Source organism: Oryctolagus cuniculus, chromosome 1, assembly GCF_964237555.1.
Source record: "Oryctolagus cuniculus chromosome 1, mOryCun1.1, whole genome shotgun sequence".
NCBI lineage: Eukaryota > Metazoa > Chordata > Mammalia > Lagomorpha > Leporidae > Oryctolagus > Oryctolagus cuniculus.
The window spans coordinates 5,045,592-5,072,754 of NC_091432.1; the positions used below are offsets into that span (position 1 = coordinate 5,045,592).

The following is a 27,163-nucleotide window of genomic DNA, read 5'->3' on the forward strand; positions in this document are numbered from 1 at the left end:
CTCTCTGTCTCTCTCTGTCTAACTCTGCCTGCCCTGACTTCTGCAGTTCGAGCCGTGACAGAAAACTGGCACGCGTTTCCTTTTCTTTCACAGTTTCACAGGGAGAAGACTCTTTCTTAGCATAGGTCTTAGCGACCAGCATGAGTGTTGTTCTTTCCTTGTGAAGTCACTTAAAGGAAGCACTTTATGCTGTTCTTCGGCACACCCAAGCGTGTAGCCCCGCCACTCGCGTGTCATGGAACAGAAGCACCGCAGTAGCGTGGCAGAGTCTGATACCTGGGCATTCCTCAGTGACAGGCGGGTAGTGTGTCCGGCCGGGTGGCCCGTGCCTCAGGCAGGGCAGCGTGGGACCACTCAGAGCGGCACGCCCTTTAAAACTGAGGAACTGTTTATTCCTGGGACTTTTCACTTAATATTTTTGGACCGCAGTTGACTGTGGGTAACTGAAGCTCCCGCGCCCGGGCCTGGGGGAAGCCTCGCAGGTTGCTGGGGCCGCGGTGGTGGGAAACCAGGGCGGCTTCCTGAAAGTGGAGGATACTTTCCACAACTGGTATGTACTCATTCCTTTGAGCAGATACTCACGTATGTGGACAAAAGGGCGAACGCTGGGCGATAACTTTACCCGCCTGTCTTCCCCAGAGGCGGCCGTTGTCCGGCCTCTGATCTCACTGGAGAGATGCCCGTGGGCGTCAGTCTAGCGGTCAGCGGGCGGATTTCAGCATCTTCCGCGTAGTGGTCTTTGGGGTCAGGTTCACCTTCTGGCCGTTAGCACTCGGGGGCTCATCATAAGAACCATGGCTTCGTTTCCTTCCGCTCCCCTGGACTGCAGGGTGCCCAGCCAGGCGGTCGGCACCCAGACAGCTGCTGCCCTGGTGGAGCTCTCGGGGGCCCCCTTTGCCCTCTGCTGGGGGGGCTCCTGGGGAACACAGCCCAGCAGCTCCCCGGGACAGTGCATCACCCCGCTCTACCTGGGGCTCACCTTCATCTCCGATCCATAGTTTAGCTGGAGAGGCTGAAGGATTGCTTTGAGCTTTTCTTCTCAGGTTGCTGAGAAACCCCAATGCTGTCTCACTCCTGGTTCCTCGCATCCTCTCTCTCCGCCCCATTCTGAGAGCTCCTGGGAGCGGAAGCTACGGCAGGCCCTGGTGTGGCCGGGCCCTTCTGCTCTGTGGCTCTCGCTGGGTTCTTGCCTGGGGCTTCCTTCTAAGAGTTTGCTTCTTCCCTTGGTTTCACTGCTTTCTCTTTCTGAAACTCAGGTTATTTGGCTCCTGAGTTTCTCCTCCTTCTTGTTTCTCTTCCATTTCTTTGTCTTTTTGCTTCAGTTTCTAGGTTTCTTTTATCTGACCTTGCACCCCTTCTATTAGTTTTTTTTTCCAATCATATTTTTAATTTCCCAGGCTTTGTTTGCTGCCTGAATGGGTCTTTGTAAGGGTGTGCACATGCGCCCTGTTGCCTCAGCGATGGAGTCGTGCGGATTCCTCTGCAGGTGTCGATGCTGTGTTTGTTTCTTTAAGTTCGCTTCTCTCAAGGCCGCTTTCCTCCAGTTGTTTTTTCTGCTGCTGTCCCTCTCTCCTTTGAATGAATCTGCCCAGTGATCTTTGCCTGCGCCTGGTGGCCAGTATGGGACTCAGAAGTGGCCCGGGGGACCCAGAGTTTCACAGTCAGCGATGTGGGTGGGCTGTGTGCTGGGGGAGCTCGGCATCGGCACACAGAGGTCCTCTCTCCTGGGAGCTGCATGGGAGGAGGGGCAGGATGTGCAGCCACTCAACCCGCCTGCTGTCACCAGCGTCCCCAGGCCCTCGCCCCGGTGTTGAGACTTGTCTTTCCCCTCTGCAGGGAGTCGGCCTGCACAGGGGTGGTCTCCAGATGACGAGATGGGCAATGGAGGGGCCCAGTGTCCAGGGTTCCCCAGCAGGGGCCAGCAGGAAGTGGAGGCCCATGCTTTGGGGTTCATTCCAGCTTTCACAATTGTATCAGTGTCCTCCCTCTCCCATTTGCTCTGTCCTTGGGTTTATAGAGCTTTATAAAGATCTCTACTGAAGTAGGATTTCAGGAGGGAGAAAAGTGCTCACACAGGGGAGAGTGGGGTTGGCCCAGGTCGGGGAGTGCCCAAGGCCCAGAAGTCCCGGTCAAGGGTGTTGCTGACCCATTAGGGTTTCCAGATTATCACAGGATTCTCAGTTAAATTTAAAATCAAATAAGCAACAAATAGTCCTGTAGCGTAACTGTGCCCCAAATATTATATGGAGTTTACTTTCAAATGTAAGTTTAAGTTGCTGTTCATCTGAAATTCAGGTTTAACTGAGTCGTTTTCATTTCGAGTTGCCAACCCCAGCAGCCCTTGCCCTTAGCTCTTTCTCCCTGGGGAAGCTCAGGGTCGGGGAGGGGGAGGAAGCAGCGGCTTTGCTGCCCCCATTTTCCTGGAAGGTCGTGATGGCTGCACATCTCTGAGTCCTGGTGCATCGCAAGCTACAACTTTTTCTTTGTAAAGATTTATTTCAGTTATTTGAAAGGCAGAGTTATATATAGAGAGAGGTTGGTCTTCTGTCTGCTGCTTCACTCCCCAGATGGCTGCAATAGCCGGGGTTGAACCAGGCTGAAGTCAGGAGCCAGGAGCTTGACTTCTTCTGGGTCTCCCACGTGGGTGCAGGGTCCCAAGCCCTTGGGCCATCTGCCACTGCTTTCCCAGGCACATTAGCAGGGAGCTGGATTGGAAGTGGAGCAGCCAGGATTTGAACCAGTGCACATATAGGATGCCAGTGTTGCTGGCAGTGGCTTTTACCCACTACACCATATCTTTGGCCCCCAAACTAAACTTAGTATCTCACCCCCCGTGTGTCTCACTTTTGCTTTTTCTTCTAAAGAAAGAATATTAAAGCAGCATTCTGTAGGTAGATGCCAAAATGCGGACTGAAGATTGCTTTGCTCCCCTTCTCCAAGGTAAGGGAATCGCAGACGTCCCAGAGACTCGTGTACAGTAAGTCGGTCCACAGGCTCTTCCAGAAGGACCTCTGCACCTGGACCAGCCGGTTCCGTGGGTGCCCCTGCCTTTCCTAATCTGTGTTTCGCTGATTGGACTGGCACACATTTCCCGTAGGGTGTAGTCTGAGCCACCTCTGGCACAGCCTGAACACAGCAGCCCTGGTCCTTGAGCAGCTGCAGCCAGCAAGCAGTGAGGGTGTGGGTGTGGACTGGGGGCCTTGCCGGCTGCAGCGGGCTCTCCTCAGGCTGTGGCTTTGCTCTTTGGTTGTGCCCCTTGGAGAGCGACGTCTGTGTGTCTCAGTGCAGATGAGTGAGGGAGAAGCAGCTTCAGTTACTTCAGGCCTTGCTGAGTCAGAGCATCAGGTGACGCCTGGGTCCCTGGCAGCGCTGCCTCGCAGCCACCTGTGGCCAGACAGCAGGATAGTTTGCAGTTGAAACTGTCCCAGACAGTCTGGGCGCTGCGGCCTCAGAGAAGCAGAGCTGCTCGTCTAAGCTCAAGGCGTCTTTCTCCTGAGTCTCAGGGCCTCCCCTGGGCTTGTTCCATCTCTTATTCTTCCCTCACTGCTTCATCCTCTCCTTCCCTCCTCGCTCCTCCCCTCCCTCTTCCTATGACTTGCTAAACGTACCTAATGCCGAGTGGATTCTTGTCTCAAATATGTAAAGAAAGACAAACAGCCCAGCAGGAAAATGGGAAAATTATATGAACAGGCAATTTGCAAAAGAGAAAACATAAAAATAAGTCCACCACCATGAGAAGATATCCAACTTCACTGATACAGGGAACTGAAAATTAAAAGAAGATACCCATTTATACCCATAAGGTTGATAAGAGCAAAGCCACAGTAAAAGAGTTTGTAAAGCTATGGGGTAATAGGAGTTCTCAGGCACTCATGGTGACTGTAGCGATTATTGGGTTCTTTGGCTCACTTGCAAACAGCAATTGACAAGAGGCCAGCGTGCAACCCAGACAAGGTTTATTGGAGTTTATGCTTGGACACAAAGCACGGAGGGCGGTGGTTCCGCGTGGAGGAGAGGGGTCCCCCCTTGGCATGTGGAGCTCGACCTGGAGTTTGGGCTCGCCGCTCGCAGCACACAGCACTTCGGTTTGCACCGGCCTGGTGTTCTGTGCAGTGTGCTGCCTCTTTCGCACAGACCTGCTGTCACTGGCGCTGTTGCTCACCCCCACTGCCCAGGAAGGTCACGTGTTGGTCACATCAGGCTATTCTGGGCATCCGTGCAGGCCGCGGGGGCACCTAACAGGGCAGTAGGGCATCTTTCGGGGTCAGATCTGAACACTCCTTGTTATTGGTTTATTTGGAGCTGGAGATGGATATGTGTCAGGTCAGGAAGGGCTTGATGGAGTCCTGTGTCTGTCCTGTTTCACAGCTACTTTAGAGAGGTATTTGGCAATATTGACATTAAAACATAGCTGTTGTTTGATCCAGCAGCTACAGTTCTAGGCATATGTTTTACAGGGATTCTTGTACGCTTTGTGTATGGGGTCAGGGTATTTTGTTTTTAAGTTTTTTTTTTTTTTACTTTTTTTAATTATAAAATCTATTTTTCACTTTATTTGAAAGGCAGAGAGAATTTGTCATCTGGCCCACTCCCCAAATGCCCACAACAGCCAGGCCAGTGCAGGAGCCACAGACTTAATCCTGGTCTCCCATGTGAGTGGCAGGGACCCGACTGAGCCATCACCGGCTGCCTCCCAGGGCCTGCGTTAGCAAGAAGTTGGAGTCAGAGGCGGAGCTGGGCTTGACCCGGGCACTCTGATACCAGACGTGGGCGTCCCAAGGGTCATCTTACCACGGCACCTGTTTGACTTTTTATTAGGGCTCTTTTCAAATAGACACAGAGTTGGAGTAAATGGTCTAGCGAATTCCATGGACCTGTCACCCGGTGCAGTTCTTCCCAGCTACAGAACGGTATCTGCTTGGGCAGCTCTCACACAGTCCCACAGAGCCTTATTTCTCACAGCTCTGGAGGCTGGAAGTCCAGGACTGAGTGGTGAGGGTCACTTCCACATTCACAGAGATCTGTGGAATCTCTTTGGTAGACACTCATCCCGGGGCCGGCGCTGTGGTGCAGTGGGTTAAAGCCCCAGCCTGCAGTGCCGGCATCCCTTATGGACGCTGGTTTGAGTCCTGGCTGCTCAACTTCCGATACAGCTCTCTGCTGTGGCCTGAGAAAGCAGTAGAAGATGGCCCAAGTGCTTGGGCCCCTGTACCCCCCCTGCGCCCACGTGGAAGACCCAGAAGAGGCTCCTGGCTCCAGATCAGCTCAGCTCTGGCCGTTGCGGTCATTTGGGGAGTGAGTCGGCAGAATGGAAGGCCTCTCTACCTTTCTCTGTAACTGTCTTTCAAAAAAAAAAAAAAAAAAAATCCTACTCAGGAGGGCTCTGACCCACGACCTGATCACCTTCCAAAAGGCTCCACCCCCGACACCATCCCCTTGGGAGTGGAGTCAGGATTTCAGCCACAGGAATTTGAGAGGGCTGTAAATATTTGGTCAGTAGTGGTCCTCATTTGGGCATGGGTAGACTGTGGTATGTGTGTATGATATACTACACGGCCATTAAAATGAATGGACTAGATCTACTTGTATCAATGTGGATAGATTTAAAGTATTGTACTGGATAAAAAAATGAATTCAAATGATTATACAGGGGCAGCTGCTTAGTCTAGCAGTAAAGATATGGTTAAGGTGGCTGTGTCCCACACGGAGCACCTGGGTTCGATTCCCGGCTCTGGCTCCTGTCCGGCTCTCTGCTGATGCAGGGTCTGGGAGGCAGTGGTGATGGCTCCTGTGTTTGGGTTCCTTCCACCCACATGGGAGGCCTGGATTGAACGCCCAGCTCCAGCCGTCGCTGACCGCTTGGGACATTTGGGGAGTGAATAAGTAAGTAGATGGGAGCTGTCTCTGTCTCACAGATAGATAGGAGAATAGATAAAATAGGTTAGATGAGAGATAAACGTTTATCATTTATGCAAAAAATCAAAACAGAGGCACATGGCTATGAGTAACACCAGCTTCTAGCCAGGTAAACCGAACACCAGGAAGCGTCTCCAGCAACTCTGGGCTGTGGTCAGCCCTGGGCAGAAGAGGGAAAGGACCAGGAATGGGATTAGGAAGAACCACAGGGGAATATGGAGTGTGGCTTCCCTTTCTAAGTTAACTTTTATTTTATCAAAATAGTACATGGGGACACTCTGAAGGTCCGATTGTGCAGTCCCCGTCCCAGCCACCCTCCCCGTGACTCGTCCAGCGACAGCGCCTTGCCGTCCTGGCTGCTCAGCCTCCTGTCCCGGTAGGGTTCCACTCTGCCTGCCGAGGAGGAGTCGGCAGCCCACGCTTTCCCTCCTGGTCCTCCCAGCGTGGGAATGTAAAACATTTTGGTTTCCGTACGTTTCCGGATTTTGCGTTGCTAAGATCAAGGCCATATCCGCATCCAGAGATGCAGCAGGTGTTTCTGTACTTTCCGGAAGTGATGCTGGCTCACTCCCCATCCCCAGGCAGACTGCACCCTGCCCTCTCCTCTCCGTTTTGAGCAGCACCAGGTCCCCCACCTTCCGTCTGCTAAACACTTGCCTCCCGTCTGGGAGCTCTCCTGGCCTGCTGCACCGCGTGCGGCCGGGGACCCCTGCCATCCCCGAGAGTGCCCTGTGCTGAGTGCAGGGCCTGGGCCCCGTGGCCCCCTCCTTCTTGGTTCATGTCTAGTGTCGGTCCCGGAACTTCCCAGGCAAATGGACTAATGAGGGCTAGACTTCCAGGCCAAGCACGCGTGTGAATACGTGCACTGTACTCACGCTTGGTGGAGAATCCGGGCTCCCCAGTTCTCCGCCACCTGAAGCCCTTAGCGGGGGCTCACACTGCTGTGGAGCACTGCTGTAGGCTGCCTGCTGTCCTCAGGAACGCGGGCGGCTGCAAGATGGCGCCAGTCCCCAGTGCGCGACCCCGGAAGGGATAGGGGCCGTCGCAGCGGTGACTGAGGGCCTTGGCGTGGGAGGTCATCCTGGGTTCTGCAGGTGGGCCCTGAATGTCACCACGGCTGTCCTTTGAGGGGAAGGCAGAGACTGGAGGGGTGCGGCCACAAGCCAGGGAGTCCCAGCAGCCACTGCAGCTGCAAGAGGCGAGCAGCAGATGCTCCCCAGGCCCCCGGAGGGACGAGCAGCGGATGCTCCCCAGGCCCCCGGAGGGAGCTTGGCCGCGGCAACCTTGATCGTGGCCCAGTGGGCTGCTGTTGAATTTCTGACCTCCCAAACGGAGAGAGATGACACGTTTCTGTTGTTTGATGTCACCCCGTCGCTGGTCACTTGTTACCGTAGCAACAGGAAACAAATCCAGGAGACTCACGCCCTGCCCCCGCTTCGGCATCGTGTTGGACCCCGGAGCTCTCGCATCGTGCAGTCGTGTGTGTCCATCCCAGGAGCCTTCCTGGGCAAACCGCTCCCCTCTGGCCTTCTGTTCTCTTTCTGGGGCCCAGGGCAGCGAGGTGCTGCACTCGCTGGCCTGCGTCTCTCACTTTCTCATCTCCCCTCCTGTTTCCCAGTGTTGGTCTTTCCGGGTGACGTCCTGGCTGCCTTATAATTCTATTGATCGTGTTTGGAAGTTGCTGCTCCCTATTTTTATTTTCCTAGAGCTCTTTCCTGTCGTCTTTTTAGAATAGCCGCCGCCCTGACTTCTGGCTGCGCTGTGTGCGTTCCTCCGCGGAGGTGGAGGTTCATTGCAGGGTCCCTAAGGGCCGGCCCTCTGGCCTGCTTTGCTCCTCGGTCTCCTTTCTACAAAATGTCCAATTTGGGTGGGTTTCCTGGCAGTTCCCTCAAATATCTGGTGACGGGCAGCCGAGCGTCACTCTGACGAAGGGCACAAGGCCAGGGACACGTCTGAGCCGAGCACAGCTGTGGGCCGAGGTCTGGCTGCTGGAGGAGACTCGGGCCCTGGGCTGGCTTCTGAGAGGGGCCCGCTGGTCTGCTGCCTGGCAGGAGCCTGGTAACAGCTCCGTGGGGCCAAGGGGTCGCTACTCCGTTCTGCTCACTCACCCCCTTCCCCACCCCATTCTGTGTACAGTCTGGGCCTGACTCATCCCAGCAGTGTGCCCTCGGGCAGCAGCGTGTAGACCCTGGAGGTTCCCTGGCCTCCGCGAGCTGGGAAGGCACCAGCAGCTGCAGGGCCATGTGTGCTGCGGCCACCGCCGCTCCTCTGGGGATGGAGGCAGGTGCCCTGACTGCGTGGGAGGGGTGAGGCGCCTGGGCACTGACTCTCACAGATTTGAAGCAGGCTTCTGTCTGCTGCCAACCTCACTCCACCAGGGGGGGCTGGGACACCTGGCCTGCAGGGTCCTGGGCCTGTGGAGTGTGCAGCTCCGAAGGCTTGCTTGGCGGGGCATCCCCTCGGTCATGACTGCCCGTCCAGGGTTTGCTTGGCTGCCCTCATCCGTGCCGCCGCCTTTCCCATTCCCAGTGTTCCTCACCGATGTTTCCGCGGGGTTCTGGAAGGGACAGTTGTGTGCGCGCTGCGTCTTGTCGGACCTGTGTGGTTTTCACTTAGGAAACACCTCCCTCAGCCCAGTGCCCTTGGTCTCACCTGCCTTGCTCTTCTTCCCGAAACTTTCAGGAACTTTCTGTCCAAACTTTGAACTTTGGGGACTTTGAATGGGAGACTTCCTCACTTCTCAGCTCCCTCTGTTCTCATCCACCCCCCCCCCCCAACAGCTACAGCTAAGGCCCCCAGGGAGTGGAGCCCTCCTGCTGGGCTGCTCAGCCACCGGTCAGCTGTTTTCCTTGGAGCCTCCGGCTGTCATGGCAACACTCCTGTGGCTCTGGCTGGGCCCTGGCCGTCCCCTCTGTGTCATCTGCTCCAGTCTCCTCCGTGGGCGTTTTCACAGCCTCCTGATTTTGCTTCTGAGCGGGCTGGGGGACTCCCAGATCTGTCTCTGGCTGGAGAGCGCCCACTGAACTCCAGCTCCCCAGGGCCAGCACCTACCTCTGCCTCCGTGGTCTTTAATTGCTCGCGGTGGCGCCACTGTTTACCTTGAAGCAGGAACCCAGGTCGTCTTCCCGCTGCCTCTTGGCCTGGTAGCTGTAGATGCGGTCAGTTTCCCATCCTGTTTCCTGACCCGGTCACCCTCTGCATCCCTGCCACCCTGCCTGGCTCCACTTCTCATCTCCCACTTGCATTAGGGCCTCTACCTCTACTTCTACCTCCTGGCCACAGTTGACGCTGATTTGTTCTGGTCTGCCACGGCTGCCGTTAGTGTCACGGAGAGGGGGAGGTCTTTGGGAGGATCGGGGTTGTTAGGGTGGAGCCCCCGTGAGTGAGCCCTGTGGCTTGAGAAGGTGGCACACAGACTCCAACAGGTGCTCTGTGTCGCCTCAGGGGCCAGTGGGGGCAGCGTGAGGGGAAACACGGGCCTCTCCTTGAGTGTGGCTTGTCTCAGGAGCCGCACGGCCGTGGTGAAAAGCCACTCACCGCTCAGATCTGGCTTCCTCGTAGGCTTCCCGCCCGAGTGGCCCTCGCCGTGGGAGCTCTGTCGCCCTGCCCGGCTTTCCCAGCACAGCCCCGGACACAGGATCCAGCCGTGCTCCTCACCGGGCAGGTGCGCTCTGTCAGACCCCGGCTGTCTGCCGGGCTCCTCTTGGTGCCTTCACCTCCTGCCAGCCTCCCCCACGCCTGGACCCTTCCCTCCTCCCCTCCCTCCCCGCACATCCCTTCTTAGCCCTTTAAGACCCTCCCCAGGGGCCAGCGCTGTGGCATAGCAAGTAAAGCCGCAGCCTGCAGTGCCGGCATCCCATATGAGCGCCGGTTCGAGTCCCGGCTGCCCCAATTCTGATCCAGCTCTCTGCTATGGCCTGGGAAAGCAGTGGAAGATGGCCCAAGTCCGTGGGCCCCTGGACCCACGTGGCAGACCTGGAAGAAGCTCCTGGCTCTTGGCTTCAGATCAGCACAGCTCCAGCAGCTGTGGCTTGGGGAGTGAACCAGCAGAGGGAAGACCTCTCTCTGCTTCTGCCTCTGCCTCTCTGTAACACTGCTTTTCAAATAAAGAAATCTTTAAAAAAAAAAGAGAGAGAGAAAAGCCCCTCCCCAGATGGCCTTCCTGCGAGAGCCCCCTTGTCACAGTCCTGCCCTCCTCCCTGCCACACTGACCAAGGGCTCCTGGTCAGCAGTGGCGGCTGCCTGCACCAGGGGGCAGTGTTGGCCCTGAAATTGTCACTGCCTTCCAAAGAGGCTGGGACCAAGCAGCAGCCTCCGGCCCCAGGGGCCCTGTCCACTCTTGCCAGGCTCTCATCTCCTTTCTCTATAGTCTGCTTCGTCTCTTACCCATAGAGACCTGTGTGGCGCCAGCGGCTCAGGCCGCCTCCCCCTGGCTGCTGACTTTGAATGGGGGTGGCAGAGGGTGGGATGGAGCTGTGGAGCCACGCAGGGCTGCTGATGGCTGCAGTTCCGCGCAGCGCTGAGCGCGTCAGGGCCCCAGGCCCAGCGACTGGCAGGCTGGAGCCCCAGCAGGCGCCTCCACGCTGCCTCCCTCCTGTCGGCTGCATTGTCTCTCACCCAGAAATCTCAGCCGCGGTCTGTCCTCTCTGGGCGCTTTGATATGGGCTGTTGCAGCCTGACAGCCAGGCAAAGTCCTGCTTTCATCTGCCCCGGTTGGCCGCCGGCCCTGGGGCCCACCGGACACGTTTAGGACAGCGTGCGGCAGCCCATCCATCATGTCCAGCACCACGTCCTCTGCCAGGAACTCTTTCTGGTTCTGACCTGCTTTTGCTGGAGGCTGCTGTGGCTGGCAGGGACAGAGTGGGGGGCGGGGCAGAAGGGGACTTGGAGGCTCCTGGGGTCTTCTGTTCTCCCCCTCGGGCCTGAGATGGATTTGCTGGGGGAGGGGTTGGGACTTGGGCCTGGGGTGGGCAGTGCAGACTGGGCTGGGCTTTCAGACTGACACACTGGCCGACTGTCCTCCAAGCCTTGCATTTCCCTTCCATGGGGCCTTCTGCCCACCACGGCCCTGTGAGGCCCGGGAGACCCTGGGTGAGAACAGGGAGATTCGGGACAGAAGCTGCGCAGATCCCAGGAGCGTCCCGGGGCCTGCGGCTGGCTGCACAGCTGGGAGACTCTGCTCTGCCCTTCTCCCCAGTGGGGCTGCTCCTGCTGAGGGCACGTTGTCTGCGCCAAAAGTCGCCGGTGATGGTCCGATGAACGAATCCCGTGTGTGTCTGCTCCTCAGTGGAGGTCTGAAGTGGTGGAGCTTCAGGGGACATTTTGATGGTTTTTTGAACCAGTTGAAGCTGCCTGGCTTACTTGCCACGGCCGCCAGCTCTGATGGGCAGTGCAGTGCGCTGGTGGCCCTGAGGGGTCCAGGCCAGGGACAGGTGGCTTTGATCAGGAGTCCAACTTTCGGCTCGTGTTTGCGATTTTCACATACCCGTCACATGAATTCCTCTCATTGGGTGAAGGCTCTGAGAGTCCTGGCTGGCCGGAGCTCTTGCCCAGGAGGGAGACACACCGGCTGGGTTGAAACCTGGCTTCATGGTGAGCTTGGGTGTGCACTTGGTCCCACTGGCGGTGGTTCCTTTTCTGTAAAAAGGGTGCAGGGTGGGGGCGGTGGGGGCTCCATGATCAAGTGCACGTGCAGCAGGGCCTGGGCAGGTGTGGAGGCCCCTCTCCATTCACTGGTCACCACCACCGCATCCTTGTCCGCCGGCATGGGGCCTGGCACGTAGGCCGAGCTGGTGAGTGGTTGTCCAGACCTTTACCTGCCTCTTGCTGACCTGATAATTGGCACTCCCTGCTGCGGGAGAAAATGGAAGCGAAGAGAACAGTGGGGACCGTCTGTGGCCTGTCCGGACAGGCGGCCGAGGGACAGGTGCTGTGGACAGCCCTGCTTCCCTGGGGCGCGCCCTGGCTGGCGAGGACTTATTTACACATCCCGAGTGACAGGCAAAGCTGTCCCAGCTCCCTGTCTCCAGTGCACAACCAGAGGCCAAGAAAAGGAATCTGTCAGCTGGCATTTGCAGAAAATAGCACCTGGCCTCTGGGTTGTCAGGTCTGGAGAGGAAACCAGGGTGAGGGATCTGGCTGGTGGGGGTGGCTTTTCTCCTCCCTGCCGCTTCCCCCTCTCCGATCAGGAGGGGAGGTTCGCTGTGTAGCAGCAGCCGCAAGAGAGGCAACGTGATGTCCCCAAGGCAGGCGCTGGCCTGAGCTGCCGGGCTCTTGGCCTCCCTTCCGGAAGGGGTGCGGCTCAGTGCAGGCCAGCAGGAAATGGCTGCGGCTCAGTGGTGCAGTTGAGGGCATTCCAGAGAGCCCGAGCTTGGGGCCAGCATTGTAGTTTAGTGAGTTAAGCTGTTGCCTGCAACACTGGCATCCTATGTGGTTACTGGTTCAAATCCTGGCTGCTCCACTTCCAATTCAGCTCCCTGCTAATGCACTTGGGAGATCAGTGGAAGATGGCCCGAGTGCTTGGATCCCTGCCACCCACATGAGAGACCCAGGTGAAGCTCCTGGCTCCTGGCTGTGGCTGGCCCAGCTCTGGCTATCGCAGCCATTTGGGGAGTGAACCAGCAGATGGAAGATTTCTCTCTCTCTGCCTTTCAAATAAATCTTAAAAAGAGTGCTCAGACTTGGGAAGTGCAGCCTGTGGAACTTCTTGATCAACCCCCTGCCCCCACCAGACACAGCACGGGCCCCACCCACCTGTGCTGTCGTGGGGGACAGATGCACCCAGAGCAGTGCCCACTGGGAGGTCCACACCCAGAGTCCCTTTCTGGACAGGTGCCAGCATGGGTAAAGGGGCTGGCACTCAGGTCACTGCAGGGTGCCAGGGCTCGGTCTGGTGCTGCGTGGCCAGAGGCAGGAGCCTGGGCCTCGCAGGAGGGCATTCTGGGCCCGCGGCCTGCTTCCTGCCCTCGGCTCCTGGCTCGGCACTGTTTCAACCCTCGGTCCCCATGGTTATCTTTACCCACGTGGCTCTGCCACTGCCGCCTCAAGCTCTCAACAGGGGCCTCTCCCTGCTTCAGCCTTAGGGGCAGGTGCAGGTTTGGGGGCAGTGGGAATCTGCCCACTCAACTCCTCCTTTTGGGCTACCGCAGCCTGCCGTCCCCCCTCCCCAAACGCCACACACTCTAGAGTGAGCTGCTCACACACAGCTGCCAAGGCTCGGCCCTCGCGGGCCCTGAGTGGCCGTGGCCCACAGCTGTCCTGCGTAGGGGCTCTCCCGGCAGACGAGGATCCTGGGAAGGCCTCAGTTTCCGGCCTGGGTTTCAGTTGGGGGTGGGGGGCGGTGGGCTTGGACCTGGGCAGGTTCTAGGAAGTGCGGCAGTGTTCTGGGCACAGGCTGTGTCCTGCATGGCTGCTTCCACAGTGCCTCGTCCTGCTCTGGCAGTGTGTGGGGCTTTGGGGGAGACGGCAGGGCGACTGTGGCAGTGACTGAGCCGGGGCAGCGTGTCCTACGCCCACACAGAAGCCTGGCCTCCCTCTGTGGCTGCTTCCCTACCTCAGCCACCTGGGCCTCCAGTGCCGGGGGCCCCTGGGCTTCTGGGGGCGGACGCTGCTCAGGGAGCCCCCTCCCCCATTTCGGCCTTGGCCGCAGCCCAGCCTCCAACAGCCTGGGGCTAAAGGACTTTGTATCTCGGGGCCAGTGACCCGCGGCAGAGCAGCGGCTGCCGGGGCTTCTCCATCACCATCCTCTGGGTGCTGCGGGCTGGGGCGCCTGGCCAGTACAGGGTGAGTGCTGCAGACAGGTACGCCCAGCACACGGACACTCCTTCGCTGCTGCGTCCAGTGGGAAGTAGCCATGAGCAGCTCCGGGAGGGGGAGGGGGCAGGCTTCTGCCTGTGACGAGAGCACCTGGTGCGTCTGGGCCTGTGGCTTGCTCTGGGTGCCTGCAGGAGTGATTCGTGCTGCTTCCCTGTCCTCGGCACTGGGGCACATCCTGCCAGGCCTGCAGGCTCTGCACTGTTTTCCGACCCCGGAAGGCCGGGGTGGGGGTGGGGAGTGAGCCGTGCAGGCTGGGAGGGGCTTTCCTTCTCTGTCGGTGGTCAGGGAGGGGAGGACAGTGGGAGAGGGACACGGGCTTTCATTCGTCCTCCAAGGCTGGCACTCGGTGCGGTCTCGGTCCACTGCCTGGACGGGGGTGGTGCTGCCTGATTTTACAGGTGAGAAAATGGCCGTCGAGGTGCCCAAACCACAGAGCTCAGCTGGGGAGAGCTGGTCCAGGCCCTGGCTGCCGCCCGGAAGCTTATGCTGGGCCACTCGGGGGTTGGGGGAGGCCTGTGCTCACCACCCCCCTTTCCTGCTCCCGGGGAAGCGGCTGCTCCGGTCCCAAGTCCAGGCCTGCTCTGCCGCCCTCGGGGATCATGACACTGCCCGGCCTACAGGGGCCTTTTTGGAGTTGAAGGGCGTGAGTGTGTGAGGAGCACCCTGGCGAGGGGCCGGTGAGGGAGATGCTTGTCTGGCACACTGCTGGGCGGGGCCCTGCCTTCCGGAGGTGCCGGCCTCTGCCCATGACCTCCAAGGGAATCTGTTCACCTGAAGAAGGAACCGGGGAGCCACCTGTTGACCCACAGGACCGTGGCAAGTGCCCAAATGGCCGCAGTAAACCCACCCAGGAGAGAGAAGGACGGGACTGCTCTGGGAATGGTGGGAGATGTGAAGTTTGAGAATCCTGGTGCCAGGGACTTGCTTCCTTGGCTGCGGGGCTGCTCGTAGGGGTGGCAGGGAGGGAGGCAGCCCTGCCGTGCCAGGGAGGAGCCCAGCAGCCGCGGGGACTGGGTCAGGAGCTCCCCTTAGCCCTTCCCTGCGAGCGTTCTCCTGTCCCTGTGGTCGGATTGTAAAGTCTCTGCTGGAGGAAAGGTGGGGGCAGACAGGCCCCCGCGTGTGGGCAGCTGAGTACCGGTGCATTGGGAGTGTCTTCCTGAGTCACGTTGCTTCTCTACATTCTTGCCTTGACATTGTTGCCTAAGCATCTCCCACGGCGCGCCAAGTGCTTTCTCTGGTCACACAGCATCTTGGCAGGTGCCCCGCGCCACTTGCCATGGAAAATAATGCCCTCATAAACCGCCCCACACACGCCCTGGCTCCACTTTAGAGTAATCTCGGGTTGGATTCCTAAAGCGAAGTGCAGGCCGAGAGACAGATATTTTGAAGGCCCCTGATGGTGTTTGCTGCCCTGCTCCCCAGCTGGTGCCCGCGGGTCCAAGCACCACTGACAGCCTCGTGGCTGATGGCACCGGTGGTCCTGAGCCCCTCATGTTTATGCTTGGGCGGCGGTGCTGGTCCCAGAGGCGCCCTGGCCTCTTGCTGCTTTACCCCAGCAGTCACCGAGATGAGTGGTCGCTGCAGGGGTCAGAGTTCAGCCCACGCCTGTTTTCCGGGATGTGCAATACCCTGCCAGCGTGGCCTGTCCCCACTAGGAGACAGTCCCCCCCTCCAGTGTGCGGCTTCCCACAGCCCCCAGAGCAGAGCGAGAGGGTCAGGACACTGCACTTAGATCTGAGCAGAGGCGACAGCCAGGGACCCGTCTGGGTTCCCCTCACTCTGAGTGGGACGAGGGGGTCACAAGTCACAGCTCCTGCTGATTCCATGGGCACCTGCTGGAGCAGGCACTGGGCTGTGCCCTAGGAGGTCAGCGCTTCCTGCAGGTTAGCCAGAGGTGCGGGGTTCTTCACTTGATGTTTTGAAACTATTTCAGCCTTGCGTTGAAGTTGCAAAAGTGGGGCAAAGAATCCTGTCACACCCATCCCCCAGTCCCGTGATACCAGCATCTGCTGGGTTGTTTTCAGGTTTCCCCCAGAACTGTCTAAGCGTCCCTTGGAGACGCCATGCTCCCAACCCGAAGACTTGAGTGTGCCGGGGTGGGGGTGGGGGTGGGGCATCAGCATCCCTGCCAGACTGTGGACCCCCAGACCCCAGTCACGCTGTGAGCTTCTCCCAAGTGACCTTTGTGGTGACAGAAATCCGAGCTCCGGTCCAGGTCACGTGGGCACCGGGTCATTGCCTCTTGGGTCTCCTTTAATCCCAAACTGTCCTTATTTGTTTTTCACGACCTTTGACATATTTGAGGAGTCCAGGCCATTGATTTTTTAGAATTTCCTGGAACCTAGGTTTGCCTCTTGTTTTTTCCTGGTTAGACTCAGGCTCTGCCCTGTGCCGGGAACCCCACAAACGCATGCTGCCCGCTGCGTGGTGCTGGCAGGAGGTGCCCCTGGCCGGTGGGTGATCAACGTGGTGTCTCCACCTGGTGTGACAGTCGCCACCTTTTCTGCAGCTTCACCTCCGTGGCTGACAGCAGGGCGAAAATATTGTGGGCAAGCTGAAAGTGAGCGTTCCATAGATCTCAAATTGTGCTCTGTTCTGAGTAGCGAGATGAGATCGCAGTCGGTGCAGCCCAGGCCGCCCTGGCCCGCAGTCGTCCCTCAGTGCTGCGTGCTCAGGGTGGAGGCTGTGCCGGCTAGTCCTGGCCCTCCCGGCTAACAGCCTGCGCTCCAGGAACCCTTGTTTTACTTAATAATGGCCCGAAGTGTGTGTTGTGATGCCGGCACCGTGTTTTGATCACGGTCAGTTATGCTGAGACGCTATGAAGTGGCTCCGTTAAGTGGACAGGTGAAAGTCCTCAAGAAAGGCAGAGAGCCCTACGCAAAGGTTGCTGAGATCTACAGTACAGTGAGAGGTTTTGAGCGAGAAAGAGACCATATTCATATACCTGTTATAGTGATTCCAGTGATTGTATTTTATTATTATTGTTAATCTCTCACTGTGCTACCTTGTAAACTAAATTTTATCCTAGGTGTGCAGGTACAGGGAGCAGCACAGTATCTGTGAGGGTCAGTGCTGTCCAGTGTCAGGCATCCGCCTGGGGTCTTGGGCCATATCCCTCACAGATCGGAGGAGGACGAGCCACTGTAATCTGTGCAGGTGGAGGTGGTGTTATTGTCGTCCTTTATTTCAGAAAGACGGTGAGCTGCAGCCCAGCGAGGTTTCCGTGACTGGGTGCGGCACGGGTGCCTCCTCCCGCTGTGGCACACGGCCTTGCTGGTCACATGTGGTGGCCCCTGCTTAGCCCCATCTTTGCGGCAGGGGGCTTACAACCCAGGCCCACGCTCCCCGGAGCCTTGCTTCTGCCTTCCCACCACTCCCCTGCAGGCTCCCTCCCCCCTCATCCACCAAGTGTGGCTGGGCCCAAGGGTATAGGCCCGGCCCGCTCTCCTACCTGGCCTTGAACACCGTCCCTTGGCGACAATGCCCCGGTTTCTGTCTCCTGCTCTGCCCTGTCTGACCCTGTCCCATTTTCAGTCCACCTGTTTCTCTCCAGTCTGCCCCATAGCATGACAGTCCTGTCGCCAGCCAGGATTGCTCCCCTCCCTCAGCTCCGGTGCACCCTCAGCGAAGCTTGCCTGTCACACCCCTAGATACCTCCCTAACCCCACCGCCCCTCGGCTCCCGTCCTAGCCAGTGGCTCGGTGTCTGTGCAGCCCTCGGTGTGCTGTGCACGTCGGTGAGTCCCACTACTCTCCAGTCCAGAGACATCTCTTCCCAGCATGCATCAACTCACGTCCTTCCAGTCTTGTCCACAGCCTGAGCTGCCTGAACCACCTCGCCCAGGGCACCCCCTGCCCTGCTCCATGCCCCAGCTCTGGTCCCCATCTTTTCTGGACGCCCTGAGCTCCTCCTTCCCTGTCACCTGCGGCCGTAGCTCCTTGTGCCTGGGAGCCCTCCCTGCAGGTCTGCCCGTGGCCAGCTCCTCCTGGAGAGGCCAGCTCGGGGAGCCAGGCCTGGTGACAGCGCCTCGCTTCCCCGGACCGGCCCGGAATGCTGCCTGAAATCTCGCTGAGGTTTCGTGTTTTCTTTCCTCCTTGCTGAGGTGGAGAGGGCAGCCCTGCATTGTCCTGAGTCTGGCCCGGGGCAGGCCAGCCGGGCTGCCCTGTGCTCACCCTTTCTGTCTTCCTGGTTCCTCGTTGCTTCTCTTTGCTTTATTTCCCGCCTTCTCCATATTGTCGGCTGTAATGCGACACCGGGGGTCCTGCAGTGTCTGTTCTACTTTTTGAGTGTGGTTTTTGGTTCTCTACTTAAAACAGAGGGGAGCAAAGCGTCTTACATTTTTACTGGAATCAAGCGCGCGGGCAGGGGAAGGCGCCGCGGGGGTGCCGGGGCTGGGTGCTGGCTCCCTCCCTGCTGGGACGTGCGTCCACGCGAGAAGGGGCTGTCTTTTCAGACATGTCTCAGCTTTGATGTCCTCATTTGTAAGGTGCCCTTGGAGACCTCTAGATTCTAGGATATTACGGCGTCAGTTGACTTTAAAAGAACAGTTGTCTGTTGTGGTTAAATGTACACGACCAAGAATACCGACGTTCCCCCCCGAGCGCACGGCTCAGTGTCTTGAACATCAGTGACAATGTACGACCTGCGCACCATCGTCTTCCAGATCCGTCTGGCAAAACCGGACGCCATCCCCTTGAGACGTGAGCTCCCCAGGCCCACTGTTCTCCTCTCTCTTCTTTTTAAGATTTATTTATTGGGGCTAGCGCTGTGGTATAGTTGGCTATACCTCGACACTGGCATCCCATATGGACACCAATTCATGTCCCGGCTGCTCCACTTCCGACCCAGCTCTCTGCTTATGGCCTGGGAATGCAGTAGAAGATGGCCCAAGTGCTTGGGCCCCTGCACCCCCACGGGAGACCTGGCAAAATCTCCTGGTTCTTGGCTTCATTGTGGCCATTTGGGGAGTGAACCAGTGGATGGAAGACCTCTCTCTCTGTGTATGTGTGTAATTCTACCTGTCAAATTTTAAAAATCTTTTTTTTTAAAAAAGATTTATTTATTTATTTGAAGAGAAGAGTGACAGACATAGAGAGAGCTTTCACCCGGTTCACTCCCCAGATGGCCACAATGGCCAGGGCTGGGCCAGGCCGAAGCCAGGAGTCAGGCGCTCCATCCAGGTCTCCCGTGTGGGCAACAGGAGCTGCCTTCCCAGGTGTGCGGCAGAAGCTGGACTGGAAGCAGAGCAGCGGGGACTTGACTCAGTTGTCACGCAGGATGTCGGCGTCACGGAGACGGCTTAGCCCACCGAGCCACGGCAGTGGCCTCCGGCGCTCTGCCTGCTGTCTCTGCTGCTCCCATAAGTGGACTCATAGAGGATTTGTCTTTCGTGGCTGGCCTATTTCAGTTGCCGCTGGTTGGTTTTTCTGTTGGTAATTTAAGTAAAAGCTCCCAGGGAGAGGAAGGTCCCTGTGCTCTGGAGCCGCCTGCACCTCCACTGAACTGTGGGGGTCTCCCTGAGGGAGTGCAGTGAGATCCACTCCTCCTCCAGGAAGCCCACTGTCACCCTCTTTACTGAGCCAGCCAGAGTCCTGGCAGAGAGACGCAGGGCTCAGCGTTGGCGAGGGGTTGAGTTGCCCACGGCCTGTCAGGGCCAGTGCAGCAGGCAGAGGGCATCGCGGGCCACAGGGCGGACACTGCTGAGACCACACTGCGTCCATCAGGGCCTCTCGGCCCCCCCAAGCGTGGAACATGACCACGTTACAGCGCGTACTAAACTGCTGGGGTAAACCCGGGCCCCCGCTGGGTTTGGAATTGCTCCCTTCCCTGCTACCAGGAAATGCTGGACTTGGCCTGGAAGCGCCGAGAGGTTGGCGCTGGCTCTCGTGGGGTCAGCCATCAGGCAGCGGAAGGACCGCACTTCCTGGGAGCCATGGCGCTGAGGCTGCGCCAACCTGGCTGTCTTCTCTCCCCAGATGCTGAAGTTCCGAGCAGTCCAGGGGGGCCTGCGGCTCCTAGGTGTCCGACGAACCTCTACTGCCCCCGCTGCCTCCCCAAATGTCCGGCGCCTGGAGTACAAGCCCATCAAGAAGGTCATGGTGGCCAACAGAGGTGAGCCTGGGGCCGGCAAAAGGACCCAGGGCTGCGCTTCGGCCCCCCCTTCCTGCCCCCGTACTCCCCACCCCTCTGCTCTCTGGACCCCAGAGGCTAACTTCCCGTCCCGCTGCCCCAGGTGAGATCGCCATCCGCGTGTTCCGGGCATGCACAGAGCTGGGCATCCGGACCGTGGCCGTCTACTCTGAGCAGGACACGGGCCAGATGCACCGGCAGAAGGCAGACGAAGCGTACCTCATCGGCCGCGGCCTGGCGCCCGTGCAGGCCTACCTGCACATCCCCGACATCATCAAGGTGGCCAAGGTGAGCCGGGCGACGGCTGGGGCCAGCGGGCCTGGAGGCAGGCAGGGCCCTTGAGGCTGGGGCTGGGTCCTGCGCCATGCCTGGGCCCAGGCCATCCAGCAGGGAGCGTGTGTGAGATGGACATGAGGGGCCAAGCAGGGGGAGGGGTCCACTTGGTCAGTTCCTGTGGAGGGACTGAGGCGGCTGTCGCGCCCCCCCCCCCAGGAGAACAACGTAGATGCAGTGCACCCTGGCTACGGCTTCCTCTCCGAGCGGGCAGACTTCGCCCAGGCCTGCCAGGATGCCGGCGTCCGCTTCATTGGGCCGAGCCCAGAGGTGGTCCGCAAGATGGGGGACAAGGTGGAGGCCCGGGCCATCGCCATCGCCGCAGGTGACGACGCCACACAGCTCCTCGCCAGGGCCGGCAGGGAGGGCTGGTGGGTGTGTGTCTGCTCCCCTGACGGGCTTGGTGGGGACTCCACCTGTCTCCCAACAGGCGTCCCCGTGGTCCCCGGCACAGACGCCCCCATCACGTCCCTGCACGAGGCCCACGAGTTCTCCAACACGTACGGCTTCCCCATCATCTTCAAGGCCGCCTATGGTGGCGGGGGCCGTGGCATGAGAGTCGTGCACAGCTACGAGGTGAGCGAGCACACGGGCCCTGAGGTCTGAGGCTGGGCCTGCTGCCCGCCGCCTGCAGAGCCGCCCTGGGGAGCCCTGGGAAGTGGGTGGGGCTGTGGCAGAGGGCGGCCGCGGCCCTGGAGCCCAAGGTCTGTGGGCCTCGCCCGCCCCCAGGAGCTGGAGGAGAGCTACACCCGGGCCTACTCGGAGGCGCTGGCTGCCTTTGGCAACGGGGCGCTGTTCGTGGAGAAGTTCATCGAGAAGCCGCGCCACATCGAGGTGCAGATCTTGGGTGAGTGACGGGAGGTTCCCGGAGCCGCGGCGGGGCGCCTCACCAGGGTGGCACGAGGCTGGGCCGCGAGACCTCAGGGTCTGGGTTCACAGCCCTGGCTTCCGGGGGGCTCCCCAGGGGCCCGGGCTGGGCCGGCGTCAGGTCTGCAAGGCCCCGGCGGTGCTGGTGGAGAGTCCAGAAAGCGCTGAGGCCGCTTTCCCCGCCCCAGGGGACCAGTACGGGAACATCCTGCACCTGTACGAGCGGGACTGCTCCATCCAGCGGCGCCACCAGAAGGTGGTGGAGATCGCGCCGGCCGCCCACCTGGACCCGCAGCTGCGCATGCGCCTCACCAGCGACTCCGTCAAACTCGCCAAGCAGGTGCGAAGGAGGGGCGCAGGGTCTGCCCCCAGGCACGGCCGCTCCCCCTGTGGTCTCGTAGACCCCCTCTGTGCTTCTGCCCCGGAAGCCTCACGCACGCCGTCCTTCTGTGGTCTCGTAGACCCCTCTGTGCTCTCGTAGACCCCTCTGTGCTCTCGTAGACCCCCCTGTGGTCTCGTAGACCCCTCTGTGCTCTCGTAGACCCCTCTGTGCTCTGCCCCGGAAGCCTCACGGCCAGGGTGCTGGGGTGGTGCTTGGACGGCCTCTGGGGAGCAGCACTGCCCAGGCCGCCCGGCTGGGGTGGGGTCGGGGGCGGGCAGAGGGGGCGTGAAGGAACCTCCGGGAGTTCTGGGGCTGAGGCAGGGTCCTGCACATCCCGTCTGTGAGCAGCAGGAGGAGGAGGGAGGGACCTGGGGGAGGCCCCCGGGAGGGTGCTGAGTGGAGCTGGCGGGAGCCCCTGCGGGTGTCTCATCCCTCCAGAGCTCCTGCTGGGCCTGGGACTGGGGGTGTCCTTGGGGGGGGCTGCTCTTTCGTGGAGCCGGCCCAGGCTTGCGTCAGCGGCCCCTCCCCCTCGCCAGGTGGGCTACGAGAATGCGGGCACCGTGGAGTTCCTCGTGGACAAGCACGGCAAGCACTACTTCATTGAGGTCAACTCCCGGCTGCAGGTGGAGCACACGGTCACGGAGGAGATCACAGAGTGAGCGGGGCGGGGCGGGGCGGGGCGGAGGAGATCACAGAGTGAGCGGGGCGGGGCGTGGGGGCGGGGCGGGGCGGGACGGAGGAGATCACAGAGTGAGCGGGGCGGGGCGGGGCAGGGCGGGGGCGGGGCGGGGCGGGGCGGAGCAGGGCAGGGCGGGGCGGGGCGGGGCAGGGCGGGGCGGGGCGGGGCGTGACTCTTCAAGCTGACCTGCTGCCGTGGTAGACAGAAGTGAGGGAGCCAGGAGCTTAACTGGTTTTTAAAAGCTTTAAGAGTGTTTGTGGTAGTCCTAAAAATTAGTGCAAGGGAGGAGACGGGGTTCCGAGCCCCCCCAGACTCAGGACCCTGGTGAGCGCCGTCGGCCTGGCGCTGAGCCGGTCACTCCATGGAGCCCTCATGGACGCGCTGTGCACGTGGCGCCCGCTATCCCCAGCTGTCAGGGGCCCCAGGTCACAGAACTGGGACTGGCGCCCAGGTCTCTCTCCAGTCTCCTGTGCCCGCCCCGTTAATCCTTTGATCGGTTTCTTTGCATTAAAAACAGCTTCCGTGGAAGGGGTCTGCCGCAGGTGGGCAGGCGAGGGACGAGCACTTGGTCCCCTCACTGCTCTGTGCGCGCCGCTTGCTGGCTCCTCTCTTCCGGTGCTCTCCGGAGTAGGACCCTCGCTGCCCCACTGCGCCCTGGAGCACCAGGCGCCTTAGTCTGTTCTATGCTTCTTACAACATTGTTATTCTGCTTTTTAAACGTACCTGTTGAAGGAATTGTCCTGGCCATTGTTCTTTTTAGAGACTTTTCTTTCTTTTTAAGATTTTATTTATGTGGGAGGCAAAGTTACAGGGAGTTGGAGAAACAGAGAAAGGTCTTCTGTCCTCTGGTCCCCCCCCCCCCCCAAATGGCTGCAATGGCTGGAGCTGAGCCAATCCAAAGCCAGGAGCAGGAACTTCCTCCTGGTCTCCCACGCAGGTGCAGGGGCCCAAGGACCCCGGCCATCCTCCGCCGCCCTCCCAGGCCACAGCAGAGAGCTGGATAGGAAGTGGAGCAGCCGGAACCTGAACCGGCGCCCACGTGGGATGCCGGCGCTGCAGGCGGTGGCCTCACCGGCTAGAGGCTTTTAATGGCAGCCTGTGGTTCCTGGGTGGGCAGCTGTGTTAACCCTGTGTGCGCCAACCCGCGGGTAGATGCTGAGTGGGGTCAGTGATGGAGGGTGAGCAGCATCTTGCCAGAGAGTTCTTGAGACAGGCGGAGCTGCTGTATTTAGTTACCTAAAATGCATGTGCAACAACCGGCGTACCTTCCGGTGTGGAGGTGCGTGTTTGGAGGCCCTGGGCCAGTCCATCTCACCCCAGAACACCCCTGACCCCGGCTCCTTCCCTACCTACCACCCAGGGTGCTGCGGTGCCCAGAGGCTCCCACACGCCCCCCTCTCAGAGGCCAAGGTCAGCGCCAGGGCAGGCCTGCAGCGGTGCCCTCTGCCCCGTGGATGTTCCCCACCCTGCCGCTGCGTGGAGCCTGCTCTCTCGTGGACGGTGCCTGGGGGCTGCGTCGGATCAGGACTCGGGGGCCCCGGTCCTGAGGTCCGCGGAGCTTGGCTCAGCTGAAGCCTCTCAGCTCTTCCTCTGATGGGGAAGGGGCCGGGCACGGCCCCCAACCGAGGCGGTTAGCGGTGAAGCCTCAGGGAGGATAAATCCAAACTCGCGGTGTGGTTTTTTTTTTTTTTTTTTTTTTTTTTGACAGACAGAGTTAGACAGAGAGAGAGAGAGAGAGAGAGAGAGAGAGAAAGGTCTTCCTTCCATTGGTTCACCCCCCAAATGGCCGATCCGAAGCCAGGAGCCAGGTGCTTCCTCCTGGTCTCCCATGGGGTGCAGGGCCCAAGCACTTGGCCCATCCTCCACTGCCCTCCCTGGCCACAGCAGAGAGCTGGCCTGGAAGAGGGGCAACCGGGACAGAATCCAGCGCCCCGACTGGGACTAGAACCCGGGGTGCCGGCGCAGCAGGCGAGGATTAGCCTAGTGAGCCGCGGCGCCGGCTGCGGGGTGTTTGTTAAGTTATCCTGGGATACGTTGCTGTCCTGAGTGTGGCTGTCAGTAGGGCTGAGCTGATAAACCCTGTACCATGAAGCACCTTGGGCTCTGGCCACGGGACGTCCTGCCCTCTGGCCTAGACACGGCCGAGGCCGAGACGCCCAACCCAGGCTTTAGGAAGGCAGGCTCTGGGGGAAGCCGCGGATGGAGAGCCCAGGGACGAGGTGGGCAGAGTGCAGGCAGGCGGCATGGGACGTGTGGGGTGGCGTGATTAGCAGGGGTGCAGGAGCAGGAGGGCTGCAGTGCTCCCGTCGCACCCTCCAGCTGCGTGTTGTGGTAGTGTGTGCTGCAGGCGGTGTGCACGGTGGGTGTGGGTGGTGTACACTGTGGGTGTGGGTACAGGCGGTGTGCACGGTGGGTGTGGGTGTGGTGTGGGTGGTCTACACGGTGGGTATGGGTGGTGTACCCTGTGAGTGTGGGTGTTGGTGTGCGTGTACACGGTGGGTGTGGGTGGTGTACACTGTGGGTGTGGATGTGGGTGGTGTACACTGTGGGTGTGGATGTGGGTGGTGTACACTGTGGGTGTGGGTGGTGTACACTGAGTGTGGGTGTGGGTCTACACGGTGGGTGTGGGTGGTGTACACTGTGTGTGTGGGTGTGGGTGGTGTACACTGTGGGTGTGGGTGGTATACACGGTGTGGGTGTGGGTGGGTGTGGGTGTTGGTGTGTATGTACACTGTGGGTGTGGGTGGTGTACACTGTGTGTGTGTGTGGTGTACACTGTGGGTATGGGTGTGGTGTACACTGTGGGTGTGGGCGGTGTACATGGTGGGTGTTGGCAGTGTACACAGTAGGTGTGGGTGGTCTACACTGTAGGTGTGGGTGTGGTGTACACGGTGGGTGTGGGTGGTGTACACTGTGGGTGTGGGTGGTGTATACTGTGGGTGTGGGTGTGGGCAGTGTACACAGTAGGTGTGGGTGTGGGTGTTGTACACTGTGGGTGTGGTGTACACGGTGGGTGTGGGTGGTGTACACGGTGGGTGTGGGTGTGGGTGGTGTACACGGTGGGTGTTGGCAGTGTACACAGTAGGTGTGGGTGGTCTACACTGTGGGTGTGGGTGGTGTACACTGTGGGTGTGGGTGTGGGTGGTCTACACTGTGGGTGTTGGTGTACACTCAGATGTGTGTGGTCCACACGGCAGGGCCTCTCTTGGAGTGTAGGGAGCAGGCCAGGGCTGTGGGGCTGGAGTCGAGGGCAGCCGCCTCGCAGGCTGGACCACCCCTCGCTGCAGTGCCCACTCACACTCTCGCCCTGCCCCACAGCGTGGACCTCGTCCACGCCCAGATCCACGTGGCGGAAGGCCGGAGCCTGCCGGACCTGGGCCTGCGGCAGGACAGCATCCGCATCAACGGCTGTGCCATCCAGTGCCGCGTCACCACCGAGGACCCCGCGCGCAGCTTCCAGCCGGACACCGGCCGCATTGAGGTAGGGCCTGGGGACAGTCCTTGCTGGGGCTCACTGCAGGCTTGGAGGCTGCCGGGGGGTGGGGGGGTACTCCTGGAGGGATCACGGCCCCGGGAGTGGGGGAGAGCAGCCCGCCAGGCCCGTGGACGGCGGCCGCTCCTCCTCCACGTCCGTGTCCGGGGCCTTGCTCCTCAGAGGCCGGTTGACCACAGAGTATTTTTAGCTGACAGTTCCTGCTCACAGCTGAGCGTTCACCTTTAAATATTTTATTAAGTTCCTTTTTATCGAACACAGGCCCCTCAGAAGCAGGACTGTGGTGCAGTCCACTTGCCCCATCCCATGTATGCCCTGGGGCGGCTCTCCCTGCTGGAGCCAACTCTGCCCCCCACGAGCACTCACCTGTGCGGGCGAGCGCGTTAACGATGCCCTGGCCCCCAGTCCCTATCTCCCCTCCCCACGGCCTGCAGCATGTCCCCCGGCTGCCCCACGGCCTGCAGCATGTCCACCGGCTTCCCCACGGCCTGCAACATGTCCTCTGGCTGCCCCACGGCCTGCAGCATGTCCCCTGGCTCCCCCATTGCCTGCAGCATGTCCCCTGGCTCCCCCATTGCCTGCAGCACGTCCCCCGGCTGCCCCACGGCTGCCCCATGTCCCCCGGCTGCCCCACGGCTGCAGCACGTCCCCCGGCTTCCCCACGGCTGCAGCATGTCCCCCGGCTGCCCCACGGCCTGCAGCATGTCCCCCGGCTCCCCCATTGCCTGCAGCACGTCCCCCGGCTGCCCCACGGCTGCCCCATGTCCCCCGGCTGCCCCACGGCTGCAGCACGTCCCACGGCTGCCCCACGGCTGCAGCACGTCCCCCGGCTGCCCCCCGGCTGCAGCATGTCCCCCGGCTGCCCCCCGGCTGCAGCATGTCCCCCGGCTTCCCCATGGCCTGCAGCATGTCCCCCGGCTGCCCCATTGCCTGCAGCATGTCCCCCGGCTTCCCCCCGGCTGCAGCATGTCCCCCGGCTCCCCTTACCCACCGTGCTCTCCTCCCCTGTTGGGTTGCTTCCTGTGCTGGGTGGGAGCTGGGGGCGTGGGAGAGCCGGCGCGTGCCTCTCCCCTGGCTTCTCGAAGGTTCCCTCCCCTTCCCTTCGTGCCCCTGCAGCTCCTGGTCTGCTTCCTGTCTGCCTCCTCTCCCTCTCCCTCCCATTTGCTCTCTGGAAGGAAGGGGCAAGAAGGGACCTTGGGGGGATCTCAAGGCCTTTGTTGAAAGCAAAAGCCTGGGCAGCCGGCCTGCGCGTCCCGGAGCCCAGAGCCGTGTCCCTGTCAGTCTGTCTGTCTGGGAGTCTTGTGTGAGCGGGGACGGTGGCAGCTTCTGGGTCTGCCGTGTCCGGGGTGAGCTGTGACGTGGCTCTGATGGTGAGAGGGCAGCCGGGCGGCCGCGTGAGGTCGGGAATCCGGCTTCGCCCCTGCCCCTCTGGCTGTCCTGCTGAGCCACAGCCCTGGGGACGAGCAGGGCTCCTTCCCCTGTGTGCCTCCGCCACCCCCGTGCTCTTCTGAGAGCCGAGGCAGCAGTGGCCACCCAGGCCACAGAGAAG

The 27,163-nt window shown here is 60.3% G+C and overlaps 1 protein-coding gene across 9 annotated transcripts in view; it reads left to right on the forward strand.

Annotated features, from left to right (window-relative positions):
- Positions 1 to 27,163, forward strand: part of PC (pyruvate carboxylase) — a 95,815-nt gene that overhangs the window by 56,671 nt on the left and 11,981 nt on the right. For 6 of the 9 annotated variants that reach the window (XM_051830870.2, XM_051830871.2, XM_051830874.2 and 3 more), the window contains 8 exons: positions 19,707 to 19,842; positions 19,964 to 20,148; positions 20,353 to 20,518; positions 20,624 to 20,769; positions 20,923 to 21,040; positions 21,249 to 21,400; positions 21,979 to 22,097; positions 25,440 to 25,602. In XM_051830870.2, coding sequence (XP_051686830.1) covers positions 19,707 to 19,842; positions 19,964 to 20,148; positions 20,353 to 20,518; positions 20,624 to 20,769; positions 20,923 to 21,040; positions 21,249 to 21,400; positions 21,979 to 22,097; positions 25,440 to 25,602 — 1,185 coding nt within the window. Of the gene's footprint in view, positions 1 to 13,542; positions 13,716 to 14,000; positions 14,130 to 19,706; positions 19,843 to 19,963; positions 20,149 to 20,352; positions 20,519 to 20,623; positions 20,770 to 20,922; positions 21,041 to 21,248; positions 21,401 to 21,978; positions 22,098 to 25,439; positions 25,603 to 27,163 lie in introns of those variants that run through there. The other 3 variants (XM_051830869.2, XM_051830872.2, XM_051830873.2) reach the window with 3 other exon arrangements.